Source organism: Anolis carolinensis, unplaced genomic scaffold (genome assembly GCF_035594765.1).
Source record: "Anolis carolinensis isolate JA03-04 unplaced genomic scaffold, rAnoCar3.1.pri scaffold_14, whole genome shotgun sequence".
In the NCBI taxonomy this organism is placed as follows: domain Eukaryota; kingdom Metazoa; phylum Chordata; class Lepidosauria; order Squamata; family Dactyloidae; genus Anolis; species Anolis carolinensis.
The window spans coordinates 5741493-5764722 of record NW_026943825.1 but is presented as its reverse complement, the minus strand read 5'-3'; the positions used below and the strand labels follow the sequence as shown (position 1 = coordinate 5764722).

Below are 23230 nucleotides of genomic sequence, written 5' to 3'. Positions count from 1 at the left end.
ATGCATTTTCTGATGGGAACATTTATAAAACCTAGACAATTACTACTTCAAATACTTTAGCCGGACAAGCTAGTATGTTATAAAACAGAAAGGGGAATTTAGAATTATAAAACAGAAAATCTAAGATGGTGTGTGTCGCTCAACTTGTCAGCTAGAATCAATGCAAGATAAATCTTGAGGGGGTCTTTCCCCATCTTCAGAGAGGGTACTCACTGTGACGTGTTCATAGTCCTGTCCAAGTTCGTGGGAGGCGGCCACCACTTCCCGCTCCGAGATCCACTGCTCCAAGTCGTCCACCTCCCGCTTGAGTTGGCAGAGCCGGAGCTGCTCTTGTAGCTTGGCGCGGCGCTCCTCAGCTAGGTCTTTCAGGCTGGCATAGAGCTTGTCCACTTGGCCTTGACGGAGATTGATCCGTTCACTGCCAGAAAAGAGGGGGAAAGGAGGCAGAGAATAAGACGTCAACTAAAAGTGGCAAGGAAGACACTGCTGGAAATAGTAACCTTCTTCAAGCCTCACTTGTTATTTGTTATGTATATAATTCAAATTACTTATGTGTATATTGGTAGGCAGTTTTCCTTAACTCTTTGTTGTGATCGGAACTGGGTTTGTTCAGGACTCAGACTCGATTTTACAAACAGGATGCTTAGAGACTTCATGTGATCAGATCTGGGCATGTTCAGGACTCAGACTCCATTTTACAAACAGTATCTTAGAGACTTCATGTGATCACATCTGGGCTTGTTCAGGACTCAGACTCAATTTTACAAACAGTATCTTAGAGACTTCATGTGATCAGATCTGGGCTTGTTCAGGACTCAGATTCGATTTTAAAAACACTATGCTTAAGAGATTTCATGTGATCAGATCTGGGCTTGTTCAGGACTCACTCGATTTTACAACAGTATACTTAAGAGATTTCGTGTGATCAGATCTGGGCTTGTTCAGGACTCAGACTCCATTTTACAAACAGTATGCTTAGAGACTTCAGTAGAAACAGGTGTATGCTTTTAGAAGTCTGTAGGAACAAAACGCTGTATAGGAGCCATTAGACTCAATTGGACTTTCAGACTAGACAGAGACTCTATTAGACTCTCAGAACAGAGAGATGCTTTGGACTTTGGCCTGTTGATTATAAGAAAGCTGCCCTGTGTTATCCACACAGAGAAACTACTTCAAATCTTCTTTGTAACTTGATTGGTATGCAAAGTACCTGTATGCTGAATACATGAAGTTTGTGATTAAACCAACTACATTGCTTTTAAAGAAGTCTACTTATTTTGTCTCTTGAGAGCATGATTTAAAGGCAAATATATTTTAAGGGAGAGTAGATGTTTTTGGGCAACTAAAACAACACTTCTGAAATCTTATTATACGTGTGTGTGTTTTGTGTATTGGCATATCTTTGTCCCTAACAGTTCAAAGACATACCTAGGTACATCAGTTTAACAGCTAAGTAATCTGAGTATCCTGGGATTGTTCAGAAGCCAATTGCCTACCCCTGACCATTTCTACAGAGTGTTGTCTTAGCTTCAAAAAGCAGTGTGCGTAAAAGGGTTTCCTCACCTTTCAGGGTGCCCATTGTTGACCATGTCACGGCTTTGGAGGGAGAGCTGATGGATGGTCTGTGCGTAGTCCTCCAGGGCCTGCTCCATCACTAGGTGGTTCTTCACCATGGCCTGGGCAATGAGTTCATCCTAGGGAAGGAAAGCAACCTCTGGTTTGATTTGAGAAGAGGGATGAAAGCCATGGCATTAATCATAGAGTAGGAAAAGACCCCAAGAGTCATCCACTCCAAACCCTTTCTGGCAGGTGGGAAGATGCAACCTAAGTCTTCCCGACAGATGCCCATTCAACCTCTGCATCATCATCATCTTCATCAAACCATACAATCCTAGAGTTGGGATGTTGGAAATAGAAAGCTCCCAAGCCTTTCACTATTTATTTGTTGATGTATGTATTTGTTAACCAGTATTCTATGTGTATGTTGAATCGCCTCTTTGGTACGGGAGGGGTTACAGACATGAGATTGTACTGAGCATGTACAGACGCAGGACTCCATTTTGTATTCAGTCTGTTTTTAACCTCAGTGGAGGTGGATGTGTATCTGATGTCATTATTTATTGTTATAATGTTGCTGTTTTTACTCCGTTTTTATACTGTGAACTGCATTTTTATGTAATTTTTATTTTAATTGTGAGCCACCCCGAGTCCCCTAGGGGAGATGGTGGCAGGATATAAAAATAACAGTATTATTAGTAAAGGTAAAGTTTTCCCCTGACGTTAAGTCCAGTCATGTCCGACTCTGGGGCTTGGTGCTCATCTCCATTTCTAAGCCGAAGAGCCAGCGTTGTCCGTAGACACCTCCAAGGTCATGTGGCCAGAATGACTGCATAGACCGCCGTTACCTTCCCGCCGGAGCAGTACCTATTGATCTACTCACATTGGCATGTTTTCGAACTGCTAGGTTGGCAGAAGCTGGAGCTTAACAGCGGGCGCTCACTCCACTCCCTGGATTTGAACCTGGAACCTTTTGGTCTGCAAGTTTAGCAGCTCACACTTTAACACACTGAGCCACCATTATTATTATTGTTATTATTATTATTGACACAAAGACACAGTATGACACAGCAAACGAGATATATATGCTGGATTTCGTATCACAAAATCACAAGTCGAACACATTATTATTATTATTATTATTATTATTATTATTATTATTATTATTATTATTATTATTTCCTCAGTGGAGGTGTATGCATGCTGCTGTTTGGACCTCAATAGAGAAGTATGACTTCTGGACTTCAGTGAGTACAACTATATCTAAAGAAGAGACCATATGGGGCAGCCAGTCAAACCCCACCACGCTCTACCATTGAGATTCTTCCTAACGTTCAGGTGGAATCTCCTTTCCCGTAATATGAACCAACCGCATGTGCCTTGCCACTCAACACACCTTTGCCTTCTCCTCTGAGATCATGTGCAACTCCTGCTCCCCCATCCAGGCCTCGGCCTCGGCAGCATCGAAGTAGAACTGCTGGGCCATCTGGGCTTGTTCCAGCCGCCCGTGCCGCTGCTCCACCTCGTTCTGCAGCTCCTGCCACATTTCCTGCAAGGCCTCCACGCGGCCCTGCAGCTCCGCCTCCAGGCCGCTACACGCCAGGCCCTGCCACCTCCCGAGGATGTCGTTGATGCGTGGCTGGTGGCCCTGGATCTCCTTCTGGAGGGTCTGAGAAAGAGAGAGAGTATCGGGAAGGAGCCATTCTCCTTGGCACACAAGAAGTTGGACAGAAAGGGGAATGCAAGGGGGCCGGGCTGTGGCGCAGCTGGCTAGTAACCAGCTGCTATAAATCACTACTGACCAAGAGGTCATGAGTTCGAAGCCCGGGTCGGGTTAAGCCTCCGACCATTAATAGCCCCGGCTTGCTGTTGACCTATGCAGCCCCAAAAGACAGTTGCACCTGTCAATTACGGAAATTTAGGGACGCTTTATGCGGGAGGCTAATTTACAACACCATAAAACTGCCAGCAAAACACGAGGAAAGGAATGAGGAAGTACAGCCACTACTGGACGCTGAAGCAACAGCTCCCCCTGTGGCCAGAATCGTGAAGCTGGAAAAATGTTAAAAATGCCTCTGAGTCTGTCTTATGTATGTTGTCTGTCTGTTGGCATTGAATGTTTGCCATATATGTGTTCATTGTAATCCGCCCTGAGTCCCCTTCGGGGTGAGAAGGGCGGAATATGAATACTGTAAATAAATAAATAAATAAATGCAAGAACACAGCCACCCACGCTCTACCTGGTTTTTCTTGATCAGGAGCTGGACGGTGGGAAGATCTTTGCCATGATCGGTGGAGACCGCCATGGGCATCCGCTCCTTCACCCACAACTGTGGCACAGAAAGGAAAGGGGCAAAAATATTTGAGCATTTCGTTTAGGAAAAAGTTACGTACTTTGATATTTGTTTGAAATATTATCCTGCCCTGACCCTTCATTCACCCAAACAGGATTATTGTTATACTACCCTGTTTCCCCGAAAATAAGACATCCCCGAAAAATAAGAGAAGTAGTAGAAGAAATAGTAGAAGTTTTGCTGAATTGCTAAATATAAGGCCTCCCCCGAAAGTAAGACCTAGCAAAGTTTTTGTTTGGAAGCAGGCCCAGCGCCTGCCAAACAGAACACCAGAGAATGCAGGATTGGTAAATGTACATACCAGTTGTACATGGAAATAATGGTAGTAACAAGAAATTCTTGGTAGGATTCACAGTTTGTCTGGTTATGCTGGTTTGTGATAACAAGTACTGTACAGTATATAATAAATGTTCATTTTTTTGTTCAACAATAAATGTGAAATCTTCTTCATGGAAAAATAAGACATCCCCTGAAAATAAGACCTAGCACATCTTTGGGAGCAAAAATTAATATAAGACACTGTCTTATTTTCGGGGAAACATATACAGTGTTCCCTCACTTATCGCTGGGGTTAGGTTCCAAGACCACCCGCAATAAGTGAAAATCCGCAAAGTAGGGACGCTATATTTATTTTAATATTTATACATTATTTTAGTAGTTGTATACTATTTTAAGTCTTTATCAACCAATTGTGTGTTGATAAATTGCCTCCTTCTCTTCCCGTTGCCGCTTGGGCTCCTTTTCTCTCCCTTTGGCTTCTCCTTCCTCCCTTCCTTAGGCTGTAAATTGTAATTTTTATGAATTTATCGAAAAACCTCAAAACAGCAAATCAGTGAAAAGTGAACTGCGAGGGAACAATGTAACACTATTTTTGTTCCTGGCTTATAAATGTCATTTCTTAATTGGTTTTATCATAAAAATATTGAAAAAATGTAATAAACTGAAAACTTTGTTTTGCAGGAGGGAGATCCTGCAGCAGCACATTTCTGGAGTAAAACAACTACTTTCAAAATAATTACAGTGTTCCCACACTACTTCACGTTTCACTTTTTGCAGATTCACTGTATTTATAATGTATAAATATTAAAATAAATATAGAGTCCCTACTTCGTGGATTTTCACTTATTGCTGGTGGTCCTGGAACCTAACCCCCATGATAAGTGAGGGAACACTATACTGTACAACTGAACAGGAATTAACCAAGTAACCATTTCAAACTAGACCAATAAACCAATTAACCATTTCAAACGAGAAACAGAATTTTTTCCAAATCTTGTTACATGTTGTTGTTGTTGTTACGTAGTATGACACAACAAACAAAATATATATGCTGGATTTCGTATTACAAAATCACAAGTCAAACACTTCCCAAGTGTCTAGGACCGTGTGATGTATTTTCGGATGATGCAAATTATTATTATTATTATTATTATTATTATTATTATTATTATTATTATTATTTTGTTCCTCAGAGACATTATCCAAGGTCCAAACAGTGGGTCCGCAATTCTTCCCGGGACTTACAATTTCATCCTCCAAGTCGCGGTTGAACTGGTGCTCCTCCTTCGAGGCCAGCAGCTTCTCGCAGCGCTCCCGCAAAGGGGCCCGGAGCTCCACAAACCGCTCCTCCACCGTGCGCAGCTTGCCGTCCACCTCCACCGTGTTGGAGTCCTCCTGGCTGAGGGCCAAGGCCTGAGCTTTCAGGCCCTCCACCTCCTTCTCCCGGACGTCCATCTGGTTCTCCAACATCTGGGTGAGAAATGCCAGGGAAAAAGAGAGGTGGAAATGGAGACGGACCATGACGTGAGTTGGAAATGCAGGAGAGTTGGAAGATACCCCTAAAGGCCATCTAGTCCAACCCCCTTCTGCCAGGCAGGAAAACACAATCAAAGCCCTCCCGGCAGATGGTCCTCTGGCCTCTGATTAAAACCTTGCAGAAAAGGAGATTCCATCATCATTATCATCAATGGGGCTGATGAATAAAGTGCATGGGTATAATAATTATATATAATATAATATATTGTATATACATATAATACTGGTAATAATACAATTTAATAATATTAATTATATATTATATATTAAATGTAATATTTCTAATAATATTACAATATAATGATATTGTAGGTAAAGGTTTCCCCTGACGTTAAGTCCAGTCGTAACCGACTCTGGGGGTTGATGCTCATCTCCATTTCTAAGCTGAAGAGCCGGCGTTGTCCAAAGACACCTCCAAGGTCATGTGGCCATTGGCATGACTGCATGGAGCGTCGTTACCTTCCCGCCAGAGCAGTACCTATTGATCTACTCACATTGGCATGTTTTCGAACTGCTAGTTTGGCAGAAGCTGGAGCAACAGCGGGCACTCATTCCGCTCCTGGGATTTGAACCTGGGACCTTTTGGTTCGCAAGTTCAGCAGCTCAGCGCTTTAACACACTGTGCCACCAGAATGATATTATACAACATAGTAATTTAATGCTAGTATTGTACTATGCTAATAATATAATGTATTGTATGTGAATGCAATTTGTAAGCCGCTCTGAGTCACCTTCGGGGTGAAAAGGGCGGCATATAAATGTAGTAAATAAATAAATGGGTCCGATAAGTAGAGGTGGGCAATGTAAGATGGGGAATAATAACATAGGGTGGAGGACAACAATAAAGTGCCAGGACAGATTTCAATCCTGATTGGAGACAGGTTATTAGGGGATTGTCTAGTCAAATGCACAGTGGAACATCCATGTTTTGAGATGGAAAGGGTGGGTGCTAATCTAATCTCCCTGGGGAAGGAGTTCCAGAGCCGGGGCCACCACTGAGAAGGCCCTCTCCCGCGTCCCCACCAGCTGTGCTCACCTGCTGCTTCTTGAGCAAAATGTTGACGCTGGTCAAGTCCTTGCCATAGTCGTCGGAGTGCAGCTGGGTCTGCAGGCCGCTCAGCCAGGCGTCCATTGCAGAACAGCTCTGGGTGAAGAGCTCGGCTCGGTTGGCGTCAAAAAGGCACCGCGCCTTGCTCTGGGTGCTGGATTCCAGCTCCTCCCAAAGCTTTTGCAGCCCTGTGAGCTTCTCTTGCACCACCGGTTCCAGCTCTGGCTTTTCGGCCACCAGTTGCTCCCCTTCCTGCCAAAACAAATGGAGAGTCAGAACAATACTGTTATAGCTCAGCCGTCAGGATCTGGCCCTCCACAGGAGATGGAGTGGGACTCAGAGACTGATTTGGATTTTGAGCCTCTCCGGGATTTGGATCAGAGCCCAATGGCTTTGCAAGTGCCTGAAGTTGTGCTTACAGAGGAACAGCTAATTGGGGAACATTCCGATGTTAACTCAAGGCTAGATTCACCAGATGGAGTTGTTGTAGGGGAGGGTGTGTCTTTTGATCGGAGACAATCTATCTCATAGGATAGGAGTCAAAGGGAAGTGCTGAGAAGAAGTAAACGTTTGGCTCTCATATGCTTCAGTGAATAAACTTTCCCATGTGAAGCTGTGATTGCCCTGGATCTCATTGAGCAGTAGCCCTGAGGTTTCCTTAAAGGGACCTCGCTCCTTGTTTTCGTTGCGGTGTCAATGTTGCCATTCTTGGGAGAAGCATCTCTGTTCCTGTCTCTTGATCCTTGCCTTGTTCCTGTGCTGTTTCCAGGATACCCAGTTGGAGTTTGTGCCTTGTTACTCTCGAGTATACCTCGCCTTGTTACTCGTTTCCCTGCTCTTCAAGGAATACCCTCCGTGTGGATTACAGTGGGCATTATTGCTGCGTCTTATCCCTGATTCCTGCAACTCCTGGCTGCTTACTGACATTGACTCTTTGCTGGAACCCTTTGAGTTCTGTTTGTGGATTACAACTTTGAAAGACTTTGAAGAACTATCTTTTGAACTATTTTCGGAAGCTAACCCACCTTCTGAATCTTCTCCAGCCAGCCCTTGTTGGAGGCCAACTCTGCCATGAAGGCCTGGTGCTTCTGCCATTTGGTGTGAAGGTTGCGCGCTTCATCATAGGACATGTCTTGGGCAGAAAGCATCTTCTCATTGATCCATAGGGTGAGCTGTGGAGAGGCAAGGAGAAAAACTTAGTGTAGTAGGGTGTTTCCTAGTAATACTCATTGTGAAAACGGACAACGCTGGCTCTTTGGCATAGAAATGGAGATGAGCACCAACCCCCAGAGTTAGACACAACTAGACTTAATGTTACCTTTACCTATATTTCTCCCAAGATCTTTTGCCCATGAAATCATGGAGGTTTTTACTCGGTTGTCTTCCAGGTTATAGTGTAAGATAGATTTATACAATCTGGATAAGGTAAGGTAAAGGTTTTCCCCTGACATTAAGTCCAATTGTGTCTGACTCTGGGGGTTGGTGCTCATCTCCATTTCTAAGCCAAAGAGCCAGCGTTGTCCGTAGACACCTCCAAGGTCATGTGGCTGGCATGACTGTATGGAACGCTGTTACCTTCCCGCCAGAGCAGTACCTATTGATCTACTCACATTTGCATGTTTTCAAACTGCTAGGCTGGCAGAAACTGGAGCTAACAGCGGGCTCTCTCCTAATGTTGAAAAAGGTCAGTCTCCGTAGTGTTTATTTCTGATTGTCACCTCCATTTCCCATTTCTGCCTTTGGAGAGCCAGCTGCCCCACTTCGACTGCCCCATTGCTCACCTCTTGGCAGTCTTGCAGAAAGTGCTGGAGCTCCCGATTGTCACGGAGCCGGGCCAGGAGGTCTTGGGCCGCGTCTTGGTTTTTCCGGTGTCTGTTTGGTGGGAAGGAGAGAGATGAGCATGAGACAGTGAGCTGGGCTGAAGGTTGAGAGCTCACCCCAAATCATCCAGAAGGAAGAACACACCAAACTTTTTTAAAATTTCATGCTTTGCAGCACAAACCACAGGATTCCCAATCCAGGAAAGCAACCTACCGACTGTCGATGGAATTGACCTTCTCCTGGATCTTTTCGGTGTGGAGGCTGTCCTCCATAATCAGCTTCCGGCCCGAGTCCACCAGCCCTTTGATCTTCTCCCCGTTGGCCTCCATGGTAGACATGAAATCCTCGTGCTTCTTAATGGCAGCCTCGGCAGCTTGGAGGGAGTTAGGCATGCTCGTGTGCGTCAGGACGTATTCCTGCAGGAAGAGGAAAGGAAAATGTTAAGAGATGGCTCTTCTTGGGTGGAAAATGCTGAGGGAAGGACCATAAATATAGTACTGTGCATCAACAACACTGTACCTCAGTGGTTCCCAAATTTAATTGGTCTGCAGCCCCCTTTCCAGAAAAAATATGACTCAGCACCCCGTGGAAAGGGGGCGTGGCTTAGAGGGGTGGGTGTGGCTCCTGCTCAAGAGGGCAGGGCTGAGCCTCTCCCCTAGTCCAAGATGTAGGCCTGGGAGGGGGAGGTGGGCGGGGCCACAAATGGGCGGCCAGGACTGGGGTGGGTGGAGTTACGAGCTCTGAGGCAGGGCTGAGCTTCTATCCCTGTCCTGCGGCACCTGCCAGGACACAGGGGGTGGGGCTAGAGGAGGGGCGGGGCCTCTTCACAAGTGCTTGACGGGGCTGAACCTCTATACCCCGCCCCCGTGTACTAACAAGCGCCTCAGGGGAAGTATACAGAGGCTCTTGGGAAGAGGCCCCGCCCCCTTCCCTAGCCCCGCCCTTTAGTCCTAACAGGCCTCTCAGGAGAGGTATAGAGGCTCAGCCCTGTCTCAGGCTCTTGGAAGGAGGCCCCGCCCCCCTCCCTAGCCCCTCCCTTTAATCCTAACAGGCCTCTCAGGAGAGGTATAGAGGCTCAGCCCTATCTCAGGCTCTTGGAAGGAGGCCCCGCCCCCTTCCCTAGATCCGCCCTCTTTGCCCCAACAAGTTCCTCATGAGAGGTATAGATTCTCAGCCCTGTTTCACGCTTGCCCACTCCTCTAGCTCCACCCTCTGTGTCCTAACAGGCGCCCCATGGGCTCACCCCTGTCTCCGGCACTTGGGAAGAGGTCCCTCCCCGGCCCCGCCCCCAAATGCACCTGTGCCCATCACCACCCCCCTGGATCGCTGCAGCACCCACTTTGGGAATGACTGCTGTACCTGGTTGCTGAGAACCCCTTCCACCTGCTTGGTGTCCCTCAGGAAGATCTGGAAGCTGTAAGCCTGTGACAGCAGCTGGTGCCGGTTCTCCCACATTTGGCCCAGCTCGTTCCAGCCGGTGTCCAGAGCCTGGAGGCGCTGCTGCAGGAACATGTGCTGGGCGTCTGTGTGGCCTTGCGTCACCTCCTCCCCCATGGCCCGCAGGCGCCGGTAGTCGGCCTTGTAGTGCTCCACTTCGTTGCGGATGGTTTCGTGCTGGCTCAAGAGGCGCTCCGCCTCCGCCAGAGTGGCCGGCACATCCTCCGAGGCGATGGCGGTCTGGGTGCGCAAGAGCCAGGCCTGGAAGTCGTCTAGGTCGCGCAGGAAGCCCTGGAGTTTGCTGGCTTCCCCCAGAGACTCCTCCCGGTGCCGCATGGTCTCCCTCAGCTCCTCCCAGGTCCCGTCGATTTCGGACAAGCGCCCCAAGATGGCAGCCGACTGCTCCGGGTGATGTTCCGCCAACCGGGCGGCTTCCTCCCGCAGGTCCCGCACTTTGCCTTGGATGGCCTCCAGGTCCCGCTCCATGCCGGCCAGCTTCCGCTGCAGTGCCATCACGCCAGCCAAATCGTTGCCCAAGCCTTGGGTTGACTCAATCACCTTCGTTTTCTCCCGCATCCAAGCCTTGGTCTCGTTGCACTCCAGGTAGTAGTTCTGGATGCTGAGGGCGGACGTCAAGGCCTCCTTCTTCCGGCTGGCCAAGGCTTGGAACTGCTGCCACCTGAGGATGGAAAAATCACCCATTGTTTTGACAGAAGCTCAATCCTTGGTAGGCCAGAGCCCTTGAATTATTAGTGTCACATCAAACTCACAGACTTTCATTTCAGCCTGGGGTCTTCAAGCATTCAAACTGGCACATTTATTTATTTATTTACAGTATTTATATTCCGCCCTTCTTTCTCACCCCAAAGGGGACTCAGGGCGGATTACAATGAACACATATATGGCAAACATTCAATGCCAACAGACAAACAACATACAGTATCGACAGACACAGAGGCATTTAACATTTTTCCAGCTTCACGATTCCAGCCACAGGGGGAGCTGTTGCTTCATCGTCCACTTGTGGCTGTACTTCCTCATTCCTTTCTTCGTGTTTTGCTGGCAGTTTTATGGTGTTGTAAATTAGTCAAATTAGCCTCCCGCATAAAGCGTACCTAAATTTCCCTACTTGACAGATGCAACTGTCTTTCAGGGCTGCATAGGTCAACAGCAAGCCGGGCTATTTCATGGTCGGGGGCTTAACCCAACCCGGGCTTTGAACTCATGACCTCTCGGTCAGTAGTGATTTATTGCAGCTGGTTACTAGCCAGCTGTGCCACAGCCCGGCCCACATCTGTTGTGCATTCCATTCCAGCACCCGCAAAAGACCTCTCTGGGCACTCACCTGGTATTGAGCTTTTCTTGAGTATCCTGGATGCTGTTCTTGTTCCTGTGGTCGGTGCCCAAAAGCTGGGTTGCAATCTCATTCACGGCTGCAATGCGAGAGGCCAAGTTATTCATCTCTGGCTCCAGTGTCTCAAACCTAAGATAATGAGAATCAAAAGATCGAATCACTGTTAATCTCTCGGGAGAACTTTAGTTGCATTTTCCCATCCGGCCAGGGGTTGGACTAGATGGCCATTGATGTCCCTTCCAATTCTATAATAATTATTTTTTTCGTTTCAGGAGCAACCGGAGTTGCTTCTGGAGTGAGAGAATTGGCCGGCTGCAAGGACGTTGCCCAGGGGACACCCAGATGTTTTTGATGTTTTTACCATCCTTGTGGGAGGCTTCTGTCATGTCCCCGCATGGAGCTGGAGCTGATAGAGGGAGCTCATCCGCGCTCTCCCTGGGTTGGATTCGAACCTGGCAGCCTTCAGGTCAGCAACCCAACCTTCAAGTCACAAGGCTTTTATCCCCTAGGCCACCTGAGGCTCCTATTCTATAATAATAATAATAATTATTATTACTATTATTATTATTATTATTATTATTTTATTTTTATACCCTGCCTCTATCTCCCTTGGGGCAGCTAACAAATATAAAACAAACATATAATAATATCAAATACCAAAATACACGCAAATAAAAATTAAAAGGCATAAAATAAAATCACAATCATTTGTAAAACACATGTTGAAACGCAACGATAAGATTGTAAAATGATTGTATACATATGTGGTGGTCCTGTAAATATGTTCAAAAATTTTGGGAGAACGTTTTTAAAGAAATAAAGGGAATCACCAAAACAGAAATAATAGGAACGCCTGAAATAGCACTGTTGTCATTTATGGATAATATTCAAATATCAAAAGAGTTAAAGGAATTAATCGCCAACTTGCTAACAGCAGTAAGCTGTTAAGTAAGCAGCAAGATTGTTAATAGCCAAAAAATGGAAAGGAAGTGAGGAGTGCCAATTGGAAGAATGGTATAAGGAGATTTGGGATATTGCGATAAATGATAAATTGACATATAAGATTAAAATTAAAAGAGGGTTATTAAAAAAGGATGATTTTGGGAAGATATGGGGAAAATTTATAGAGTTTGTATATGTAGAAGGTAAGGGGAAAAAACCTGTAAAAGAAACAATGGGATTTTGGAAATAAATATTGTAATTGGCTGGTCTGGGGTGAAGGGATAGCACTAGGTGAAGGGTAACAAAAGGTAAATAATATGAGTATGTAATATAGAGAGTGAAAATACTATATGAGCTTGATATACATAACTCTGTATTGCAAATTTGTTAAAGAATGTATAAGTTTCAAGTATAAATAAAAATTATTAATTAAAAAAAAGAGTGTAAAATGAACTGGGCGAAAAGTGCACTGAGACTTGTAAACATGAAGGAAGTTAAAGTGCTAAAAATCATGGAGAGAACCTTAAAATGGGGTGAACCCTGTGGCTATATTCAAAAGAATTAACCAAACAGGAGCAACCGATCAGAAGTAACCGCTAGTATGAAGGTTTATTATGATTCTATGGTGATTTCTGGGTCACACTCACCTTTGTTGAACCACTTCGAGGTCTTCTAGCTTCTCTGGGACATCCATGGTTTCGATCCAGTACTCCCGCTCACCGATCCAGAGCCCGCAAGCGTCTGCTTCGCTGAACATCTTGTAGAGATTGAGGGCGTCCTGCAGTGCCTGCTTGCGGTGCTCCGCCAGCGTAACCAGCTCCTCATAGCGCTGCTCCAAAGCGGGAAGGCGGCCATCCACCTCGGGGGAGTGGGCAAATGCAGGGGGCAAGCTCTGGGCTTGTTCGTGCAAGGCATCCAGGGCAGGACGGTGGTTGTGAATCTCCTCTTCCACCTCCTTGTGCTTCTTCGCCAAACTCTGCGTGGAATATTCGTCATGGCCCACGTCAGAGCTGGACACTAACCGGAGGGCGTCCAGCAGCCAGGCCTCCATGTCGTTTGCGTCGGCCTGGAACTGGTAGAAGTTGGAAGCCTGGAGGAGACGTTGCTCCCGTTGGCTCGACAGCGCTTCCAGCTGCTCCCATTGCTCCTCGATTTCCCGGATCCGTTCGGCCACTTCGACAGCTCCAAAGTGGCCCTCGGCAACTAGCTGCCGGCCTTCGGCGATGCTCTGCTGCAGCGGCCCGGCGCGGCCGCTCATCTCGTCGTGGAAGGCGTTGTGCTTGCTGGTGAGTCTGCGCGAGCTGGTCAAGTCTTTGCCGAAGTCGTCCGACGAGAGGATTTGGCTCTGCTCCCGGATCCAGGCCTCCTCCTCCCCCATGTCCCAGAAGAACTTCCAGAGGCGGCGAGACTCCTCCAGTTTGGCCCTCCGCTGAGCTGCCAGGTCCACCAGCTCTCTATAGCAGCGGTCTAGGGTGGCCAGGCGCTCCTGGACGAGGTGTGGGTCGCAGGGCTTGTATCCTGGAGGGGCAAAGACCACATTTGCATATTAAGCAAAGGTTTGGAAACAGATGCCAGGCATCTCCCACTATGATTGCATTTCTTCCAACAAGTCCCCCTCCTGCAGCCATCACCTTCTCCGGAAACTGCAAAGTGCTGAGCAGCGGCACTGACGGCTTTGACCCGTTCGGCTTGGACAGTGATGTCGGCCTCCACCAGAGCGTGGATCTGAAGCAGGTCCTCCACGCCGTGCAAATGTTTCCCAAAGTCCTGAGACTGCAGCCGGCCCTGCAAGGGAACGGAGCAAAGGGTGAGAGAGCCATTTCCCAGATTGTAAGACACCCGGAGATATTTATCCAACACGCCATGACCCTCTCCCTTCCTTTCCCCACTACCTTCATCTCCTCCAGCCAATCCATGAGGTAGGCCAAGTCCTGGAACATCTTCTGCAGCTCAAAATGGAGCATCAGGCGCTCGCGGCGGGCAGCCACCAACTCCCGCAGGTAATCCCACAGCCTCGCCACATTGTTCTTGCGTGCCAGCACCCGCTTGATGTCATGGTAGCCCTCCATCTCCAGCTCGTCTGCCACCGCATTCACGGCTGCCACGCGCTCACTGTAGGCCACAATGTCTGTTTCGATGGCTTCGTGCTTCCGTACTGCTGCCTCCACCGCCGAAATATCTAACCCAAAGTTATCCTGCATGGGAATACAACAGTTATTGTTGTTGCACAAATAAAGTTCTTTATACTTCCTTCTTTGCTTCCACTGGGCTTCTTTTTCATGCAGATATACAGCTTCGCTCTCGCAGAGCCTCCTCTCAAAAAAAACTTACAATAAGTACCGCTCCATTGGGAAGTTAACAGCGCTCCATGCAGTCATGCCAGTGGCCACGTGACCTTGGAGGTGTCTACGGACAACGCCGGCTCTTCGGCTTTAAAATGGAGATGAGCATCAACCCCCAGAGTCGGTCATGACTGGACTTAACGTCAGGGGAAACCTTTACCTTTTAAACAGCTTCTCTCTCGCAGAGCCTCCTCTCAAAACAAACTTACACAGCAGCTTTACACACAGCAGCCTTCACTCTGGAGCTTCTCTCACTGAAGCTTCTCACACCAGGCCTTCTCATACAGAGGCTTCTTTCACCAAGGCTTACCTCACACTCCTCAGGACAACACTAGCTTTGGCCCACTCACTCTCCTCAGGATGATGTGAGATTATTTAATTTTTCAGTGATTGGCTAACATTTTTATAATTAAAATTACCTAGATTAAATTTTAATATTTCTGACAAAGACTACCAATATATAGAATCTGTTGAAAAGACGCATGTGCCCATCCACCCCACATCTTGGTCTCCATTTAAAAAGACAGACCTGGGAAACGAGGCGCTGGTTCTCGCTCAACCAAGTCTCGCGCATGGCTGCTTTTCGGTCAAATCGGGCTGCCAGCTGCTCCAACTTCTCTTGACGAATCAACTCGTTGCGAAGGGCTAGCTCTCGCTCATGCTCTGCTTTCTCCAGCCGCTCCCAGCCCTGCAGACAGTTTTATGGGGATCAGAAGAGGGGAGAAATCATGGCACTGCCTCCAACCATTGAATACCATGGTGTTGTGACTCAGCCTTTGCCGTTGTGTGACTCTGATGTGCCTTTGTGTGACTCTGATTCTGTGTTATATGTGCATAATGATGGGATTCAGGATGAATTTGAAGATGACTCTGATGCTGGGAATTATACGAGCGTTCCTGCTGTGGGAAATGAAGAGCAGGGAGTTGTTCCCATGGGAATAAATCAAGATGTTGTTTCTAATGAGGAATTTCAGGTGCAGGAAGCAGAAAGGGAGGGTAGCGCTTTGCCTCCACCTGATAACAGTAAAGAGCTCAGTGGCCTTGACTCTGAGGATCTCAATCCATGGAATTTAGAGGATTGCATAGAAGTCTTCGCATAGCTAATAAACGGGAAGTCAAGGGGCAAAGGAATGCCTTTATGTCAGTCTGCTGGAAGAGAGATCTCTGTCAATGAAACTTCATTGCTAGATTAATAAGCAAGTCTGCTTTCCTGAACCAACTTTGCTTTCCTGTATTATCATGTGGATATATTCTGTTTGCTGGGACTTTTGGCTTCTATGAAAGGGACCTTGCTTCATGCTCCATGTTTCTATGGACTAATTCCTCACAGCTTCGTTTTGTATCTATCTTCTTGAACTGAACCTTTTCCTTTTATGAACTACCTTTTGCCTATTTTCTAAATAAACTACAAAAGACTACTTACTGTGTGTGGCTTGGTGTCTTTAGCAATGTGAAGCTAGCCTGAGGTGCGACACATGGACTAATAGGAGATATATTAAACATGCCCTCTCCCACACACACAGCTGGGGCTTTGGGAAATTCAGGGGCCATATATGGACTTGGTTCTCAAGTGGCTTCTTACACCTCTGAGTCCTCGCCTCCTTCGCCATCCACGTTTGTTGCCTCACCTTGTTGATGTCCGAGATCAGCCTTCCCTCTCTTGGTGTGTAAACCTTCTGGTTATTGGCTCGCATCTTACTCTGGATGGTGAAAAGTAGAACTTCAAGATTCCCTTTCTCTGTGAACCTGGAAGTAAATACAATACAATAAAATAAATGAATGCAATGACTTCTGCATAAGCTGCAGTTCAATTTAAGCAGGTGTGTCTGTAGCTTAGTTGGCCTCAGTGTGAGTAGGCCTTAGTGTGAGTAGGCCTGCTGTGAGAAGCTTCGGTGAGAGACGCCCCAGGTTGAAGGCTGCTGTGTGTAAAGCTTCTGTGTAAGTTCAGTGTGAGAGGAGGCTCTGTGAGAGTGAAGCTGTTTATCTACATGAGAAAGAAGCCCAGCATGGAAGCAAAGAAGGAAGTATAAACAACTTTATTTGTGTTCTGGAAACCTTGTTCTTGTAAATATTACGAGGGCTATCCAGAAAGTAGGTTACGTTTTGGATTTTAAAAAGGACAAAGTATAGGATAAATCATTTATCATATGCAGCTGAAAGACACATCCCAAAACTACAATCTCATGCAATCCCCATTGAAATTTAGCCACGTTTCATATAGATAAAGGAGTTTGAAAAGTACTGCCCCAGTAAATTTGCCGCCTCTCTCCTCCGTTTCCAACAACGGGGGCGTGGCTGGCAGCACAGCATTTTGGCTACGCTGCAGGAAGGGAGAAGGGGGAAGAGCTGAGGACACAAGCGGGGAATTTACTGGAGCAGTACTTTTCAAACTCATTTATCTATATGAAACGTGGCTAAATTTCAATAGGGATTGCATGAGATTGTAGTTTTAGGATGGGTCTTTCAACTGCATATGGTAAATGATTTCTCCTATATTTTGTCCTTTTTAAAATCCAAAACGTAACCTACTTTCTGGATAGCCCTCATATTTTACAAAAGAAAAGCCTCAAAAGGAAGAGATAACCTTGGTCTCTGTGTTTTTGTTCTTTTTATCACTTTGAGTTACTTGTGCTGGGTCATGCTGCTGCTAATAAGTTACTCTGCTATATATTTATGGGGAGGGTCTTTTGTTAATAACCCCACTCACTGAACAAAGACTACACTCAGCCCACTTCTTGCTGCCTTTCCATGTTATTTCCCAAACTCTCCAAACCAATAGGAATGCTGCACTTACTTGGGGGGTTTCTCCACCGTGCGGTAGGTGTTGAACGCCTGGAGCTGGTTCTGGACCCCACTCAGGCAGTTGGCCAGCTTCCGGTCGTTCAGGGTCAATATGGTTTGCTCAATCCACTGGAGCAGGTCAGAGGCGAGCGTCTCGTACTTCTCAATCAGCTTGTCTGCTTCGATGGCATAATCCAGCACCTGGAGAGAGTTTGAAGAATACACACTTTTCTGAACAACAGCTCCTACAGTCACCCAGGTAGTATTGTGGGAATTCTGGGAAGTGTAGTTTGGAGAGCAACACCATCCATGTCTCCTCTTTCTGCACCAATGTTTGGACTGCTCCTTGGTTCTCCCTAGTTTTCCCCTTCGGGTACCTTCCCAATCCGTTTTCCTTCCACGGCTAAAGCTTTCATCTTGGAGAAATAGTGGTAGTAGGTGGCTACGTAGGTAATGATGGACTTCTCATCTGGCTGGTCGACGTTCACATCTAGAAAAGTGGAGACGTAAGAGAAAGAAGGTAAAGCAAGAGGCTGAACACTTGGCTTTGCAGATGAACATTCCTATTGATGAGCCTGGTTAGAATGACTAGATTGGACTGGATGGCCATTGGGAAGGCGTGGGCAAACTTTGGCACCTTCAGGTGTTCTGGACATCAACTCCCACAATTTCTAACACCCTATCGGAGTTGAAGTCCAGAACACTTGGAGGGCCAGTTTGCCCATGCCTGATCTAGGTCCTCCAGTAGAAGTTGACCACAGAGTTGACCTGAGGAACCCAGACCTGCATTCATCCCCCAGGAAACCCACCTTCTGGGTCCAAGAGCTTGGTGAGGCCCAGCTCCTTCTCGGCAATGTTGAAGGCATTCTGGAGGTTGTAGTGTGCGTTGCATTTCTTCAAGGTGTCAATGTCTATTAAGTCTGGCCTGTTGAAAAAGCAAAGATGAAGACGAGCGTAAAACACACCCAAGTACAGGGGTCCTCAAACTTTTAAAGTGGAGGTTCATGGTCCTTCAGACTGTTGGGGGGCCGGACTATGAAATGGTCCAAAATTAGGATTGTGGTTGTTGTGTGCCTTCAAATCATTTCAGAGTTAGGTCAACCCTAAGTCTAAAGTTTAGGAAAAGAGGCCAGGTCAATGAACCTGGAGGGCTGCATCCGGCCGATGGGCCTTAGTTTGGGGATCCCTGACCTAGACGATCTCATAAGACCATAGGTAAGCAAAGAGACCTCCAAAAATTATCTAGATGGTCTCATAAGACCATAAGTAAGGAAAGAGACCCTCAAAGGCCATCTAGATGATCTCATCAGGCCATCAGAAGACCATAGATAAGGAAAGGGACCCTCAAAGGCCATCTAGATGGTCTCATACGACTATAGGTAAGGAAAGTGACCTCCAAAGACCATCTAGAGGGTCTCATAAGACCATAAGTAAGGAAAAAGACCCTCAAAGGCCATCTAGATGATCTCATCAGGCCATCAGAAGACCATAGATAAGGAAAGGGACCCTCAAGGCCATCTAGACGTCTCATAGGACCATAGGTAAGGAAAGTGACCTCCAAAAACCATCTAGATGGTCTCATAAGACCATAGGTAAGGAAAGGGACCCTCAAAGGCCATCTAGATGATCTCATAAGGCCATCAGAAGACCATATGTAAGGAAAGGGACCCTCAAAGGTCATCTAGACGGTCTCATAGGACCATAGGTAAGAAAAGTGACCTCCAAAAGCCATGTAGATGGTTCTCATAAGGCCATAGCTAAGCAAAGAGACCTTCAAAGACCATCTCGACGATCTCATAAGACCATAGGTAAGCACAGAGACTTCCAAAGACCAGGCAGACTTAGGTCAACCCTAAGTCTAAAGTTTAGGACAGGGGCCATGTCAATGACCTTGGAGGGCTGCATCTGGCCCACAGGCCTTAGTTTGGGGACCCCTGTCCAAGTATCTTACGATCGGCTATCTGTATCCACAGGGAATTTTACAAATAGCCCTCAAACCCCAAATCTGACTATCAGCCAGAAGAGATATCTCACCCCGCTTTCCAGATATAACTTCAGCTCTGACCTGTGTTTGTGGACAATTGCGTTGAAGGCTAGGCCGTCCCTCCAGCTGGTGGTGAAGTTGTGTACATTCACATTTGGGTACCTGAAAACACACATATGAGACACAGAGAGATAAGACCAAACTTGGCATACAGAATACAAAAACACAAAAATACTGGAGGTCTTTGGGGGAAATTCACCTTGATTTGGGGGAGCTATAGTTCACCTACATCCAGAGAGCACTGTGAACCCAAACACTGATGCATCCGGACCAAACTTGGCACACATACTGATATGCTAACATTTGATTACTGGAGGGGTTTGGGGAAAACTGACCTTCCTTTCTGGGAGTTGTAGTTCACCCACAAAGAGAGAAGCTGCGATCTCCGCCAATGATGGACTTGGTCCAAACATGGTACACAGAACCCCCATGACTAACTCGACTTACTGGAGCAGTTTGATGGGACTGACTCACCATGGTGGGAGTTGTAGTTTACCCTACAGCCAGAGAGCACACTGAACCCTGCCGATTATGCATCCAGAGCAAACTTGCCCAACATAACAAACTTTAAGTACTGATGGAGTTTTTCGGGGTTAACCTGGTAAAATGTGAGTTGCAGTTTACCCACAACCTTATGCATTTGGTACAATTACAACATTGACTTTTTCAAATAAGCCAGGCAATGCTGGGTACCCAAGCTAGTGTATAATAAAAATAATAATAATAATAATAATAATAATAGGTATTATTATCATTTGTTAGTGTATAATAATAATAATAGGTATTATTATCATTTGCTAGTGTATGATAATAATAATAGGTATTATTATCCTTCGCTAGTGATAATAGGTATTATTATCATTCGCTAGTGTATAATAATAATAATAATAATAATAATATATTATCATTTGCTAGTGTATAATAATCATAATAATAATAATAGGTATTATTATCATTCACTAGTGTATCGTAATATTAATAATAGGTATTATCATTTACTAGTGTATAATAATAATAGGTATTATTATCCTTCGCTAGTGTATAATAATAATAGGTATTATTATCATTCGCTAGTGTGTAATAGTAATAGGTATTATTATCATTCACTAGTGTATAATAATAATAGGTATTATTATCATTCGCTAGTGTATAATAATCATAATCATAATAATAGGTATTATTATCATTCACTAGTGTATAATAATAATAACAGGTATTATTATCATTCGCTAGTGATAATACGCATTATCATTCGCTAGTGTATAATAATAATAATAGATATTATTATCATTCGCTAGTGTATAATAATAGGTATTATTATCATTCGCTAGTGTATCATCATAATAATAGATATTATTATCATTTGCTAGTGTATAATACTAATAATAGGTATTATCATTCACTAGTGTATCATAATAATAATAATACGTATTACTGTCATTCGCTAGTGTATAAGAATAATCATAATAATCAAAATAATAGGTATTATTATCATTCGCTAGTGTATAATAATAATTATAGGTATTATTATCATTCACTAGTGTATAATAATATTAATAATAGGTATTATCATTCGCTAGTGTATTATAATCATAACAATAATAGGTATTATCATTCGCTAGTGTATAATAATAATAGGTATTATTATCATTCGCTAGTGATAATAAGTATTATTATCATTCGCTAGTGTATAATAATAATAGGTATTATTATCCTTCACTAGTGTATAATAATAATAATATATTATTATCATTCGCTAGTGTATAATAATAGGTATTATTATCATTCGCTAGTGTATAATAATAATAGGTATTATTATCCTTCACTAGTGTATAATAATAATAATAATAATAATAATAATAATAATTATTATTATTATTATTATTATTATTATTATTATTATCCTTCGCATTCTCATTGCCACCTCTCTTGAGTCCCTTACCCTGCTGTTTTCATCTGGCACCAGAGTAACAAAGCATCCTTGGCTGATTTCTTCTCCTTGTTATCCTCCGTCTCCACACTAATATCCTGGATCTGAGAGAGGACAGAGTAGAGAGAAATGCATTTGATGAACACATACACAACAGCTCCTTGTATTCCTTTTGCAAGGAAGGAAAAGAGGCCAGCACACACACAAACACAAACACAGAGAGACATGCAACCTTCCCCAATACATCTTCCAGCTCAGATGTATCGAAATTCAATTCCGAGGTCAACCAAGATCAGTTCCTCACTCCAAAGGGCATTAATTTTGTAGATTGAGAGAGGTGGAACATTCTGCAACCGCCCAGCGTGTAACTCCCTGCCATGCAGAAATACACAACTAAAGCACTCTCGAAAGATGGCCATCGTCCCACCTCCAAAGATGGGGAGTCCACCTCCCTCCGAGGTGGGCAATTTCACTGCTGGACAGCGTTTACAGTCATAAGGGTCTTCCTAGCGTTTGGGTGGTTCTTCCTAATGTTATTTTGTTTTGCATTGACTGCTTGTCCCTTTTTCGTTCTCTGTCAAGAAGGGGAGGGTCGATTAGGAGCAACATTTCATCGTCCTCATCACAGCAATAAAGTAACTTTGCTCTTCCTTGTTGTGCCTGTTTTGGAACGCAATGGCTACTTGCTTGTTACCACAAAGTAGCTGGTTCTGGTATCTTGTAACATTCCAAGCTCTGATACAAATATTGTCATTCCAGAGCAATCCGAGGTGAGCAAACCACTTCATCTCCCTCTCTCGCGGCTGCCCCACAGAGAAGGGTGTGGACCTTGGGAAACTATAACTCCCAGGACTGCATAGTATGGAGCTATGGTATTGAAAGTAACATCCAGCTGCATTTATTTCACTGTGTGGATGCACCCATGGACTTTGGGAAACTGCAATCCCCAAGACCAACTCACGGAGACATGGCATTTAAAGTAAGGTCCAGCTGCATTCATCCCATCTTGTAAATGCACCCAGAGAAAGGTACAGACCATGGGAAACTATAACTCCCAGGAAGACCCCATTGCATGGAGCCATGGCATTTAAAGTGGGGTGCAAGGGCATTCACTGCATGTTATAAATGCACCAAGGGAAGGGTATGGACCGTGGAAAACTATGACTCCCAGAACTGCACAGCTTGGGGACATGGCATAATAATAATAATAATAATAATAATAATAATCTGCTCGCATTATTCGCTGATACATCACACAGTCCTAGACACTTGGGAAGTGTCCGACGTGTGATCCAGTTCAACAGCCAGCAAAGTGTCTGCTGTGGACTCATCTTGTTGTGTTTCAAATAATAATAATAATAATCCTGGTGGTGATCGGCACATTGGGTGCCGTGCTAAAAGATCTCAGCTGGCATTTGGAAACAATAGACATTGACAAAATTACGATCTGCCAACTGCAAAAGGCCACCCTGCTGGGATCTGCACGCATCATCCGAAAATACATCACACAGTCCTAGACACTTGGGAAGTGTTCGACTTGTGATTTTGTGATATGGAATCCAGCATGTCTATCTTGTTTGCTGTGCCATAAAATAATAATAATAATAATAATAATAATAATAATAATAATAATAATAATGTCTATCTTGTTTGCTGTGTCATAATAAAATAATAATAATAATAATAATAATAATAATAATAATAATAATCTGCTTGCATTATTCGCCGATACATCACACAGTCCTAGACACCTGGGAAGTGTCCGATGTGTGATCCAGTACAACAGCCAGCAGAGTGTCTGCTGT

At 45.0% G+C, this 23230-nt stretch overlaps 1 protein-coding gene across 6 annotated transcripts in view; it reads right to left on the bottom strand.

The window, feature by feature from the left end:
- Positions 1–23230, bottom strand: part of sptbn2 (spectrin beta, non-erythrocytic 2) — a 94222-nt gene that overhangs the window by 10687 nt on the left and 60305 nt on the right. For all 6 annotated transcript variants that reach the window (XM_062965342.1, XM_062965343.1, XM_062965339.1 and 3 more), the window contains 21 exons: positions 21438–21529; positions 19517–19597; positions 18261–18376; positions 17829–17941; positions 17465–17652; positions 16299–16416; positions 15200–15358; positions 14221–14523; positions 13960–14113; positions 12976–13846; positions 11378–11515; positions 9955–10711; positions 8809–9011; positions 8556–8646; positions 7800–7946; positions 6763–7026; positions 5436–5660; positions 3798–3887; positions 2954–3226; positions 1564–1694; positions 214–418 (listed from right to left, as the gene is read on the bottom strand). In XM_062965342.1, coding sequence (XP_062821412.1) covers positions 214–418; positions 1564–1694; positions 2954–3226; positions 3798–3887; positions 5436–5660; positions 6763–7026; positions 7800–7946; positions 8556–8646; positions 8809–9011; positions 9955–10711; positions 11378–11515; positions 12976–13846; positions 13960–14113; positions 14221–14523; positions 15200–15358; positions 16299–16416; positions 17465–17652; positions 17829–17941; positions 18261–18376; positions 19517–19597; positions 21438–21529 — 4719 coding nt within the window. The remainder of the gene's footprint in view (positions 1–213; positions 419–1563; positions 1695–2953; positions 3227–3797; positions 3888–5435; positions 5661–6762; positions 7027–7799; positions 7947–8555; positions 8647–8808; positions 9012–9954; positions 10712–11377; positions 11516–12975; positions 13847–13959; positions 14114–14220; positions 14524–15199; positions 15359–16298; positions 16417–17464; positions 17653–17828; positions 17942–18260; positions 18377–19516; positions 19598–21437; positions 21530–23230) is intronic.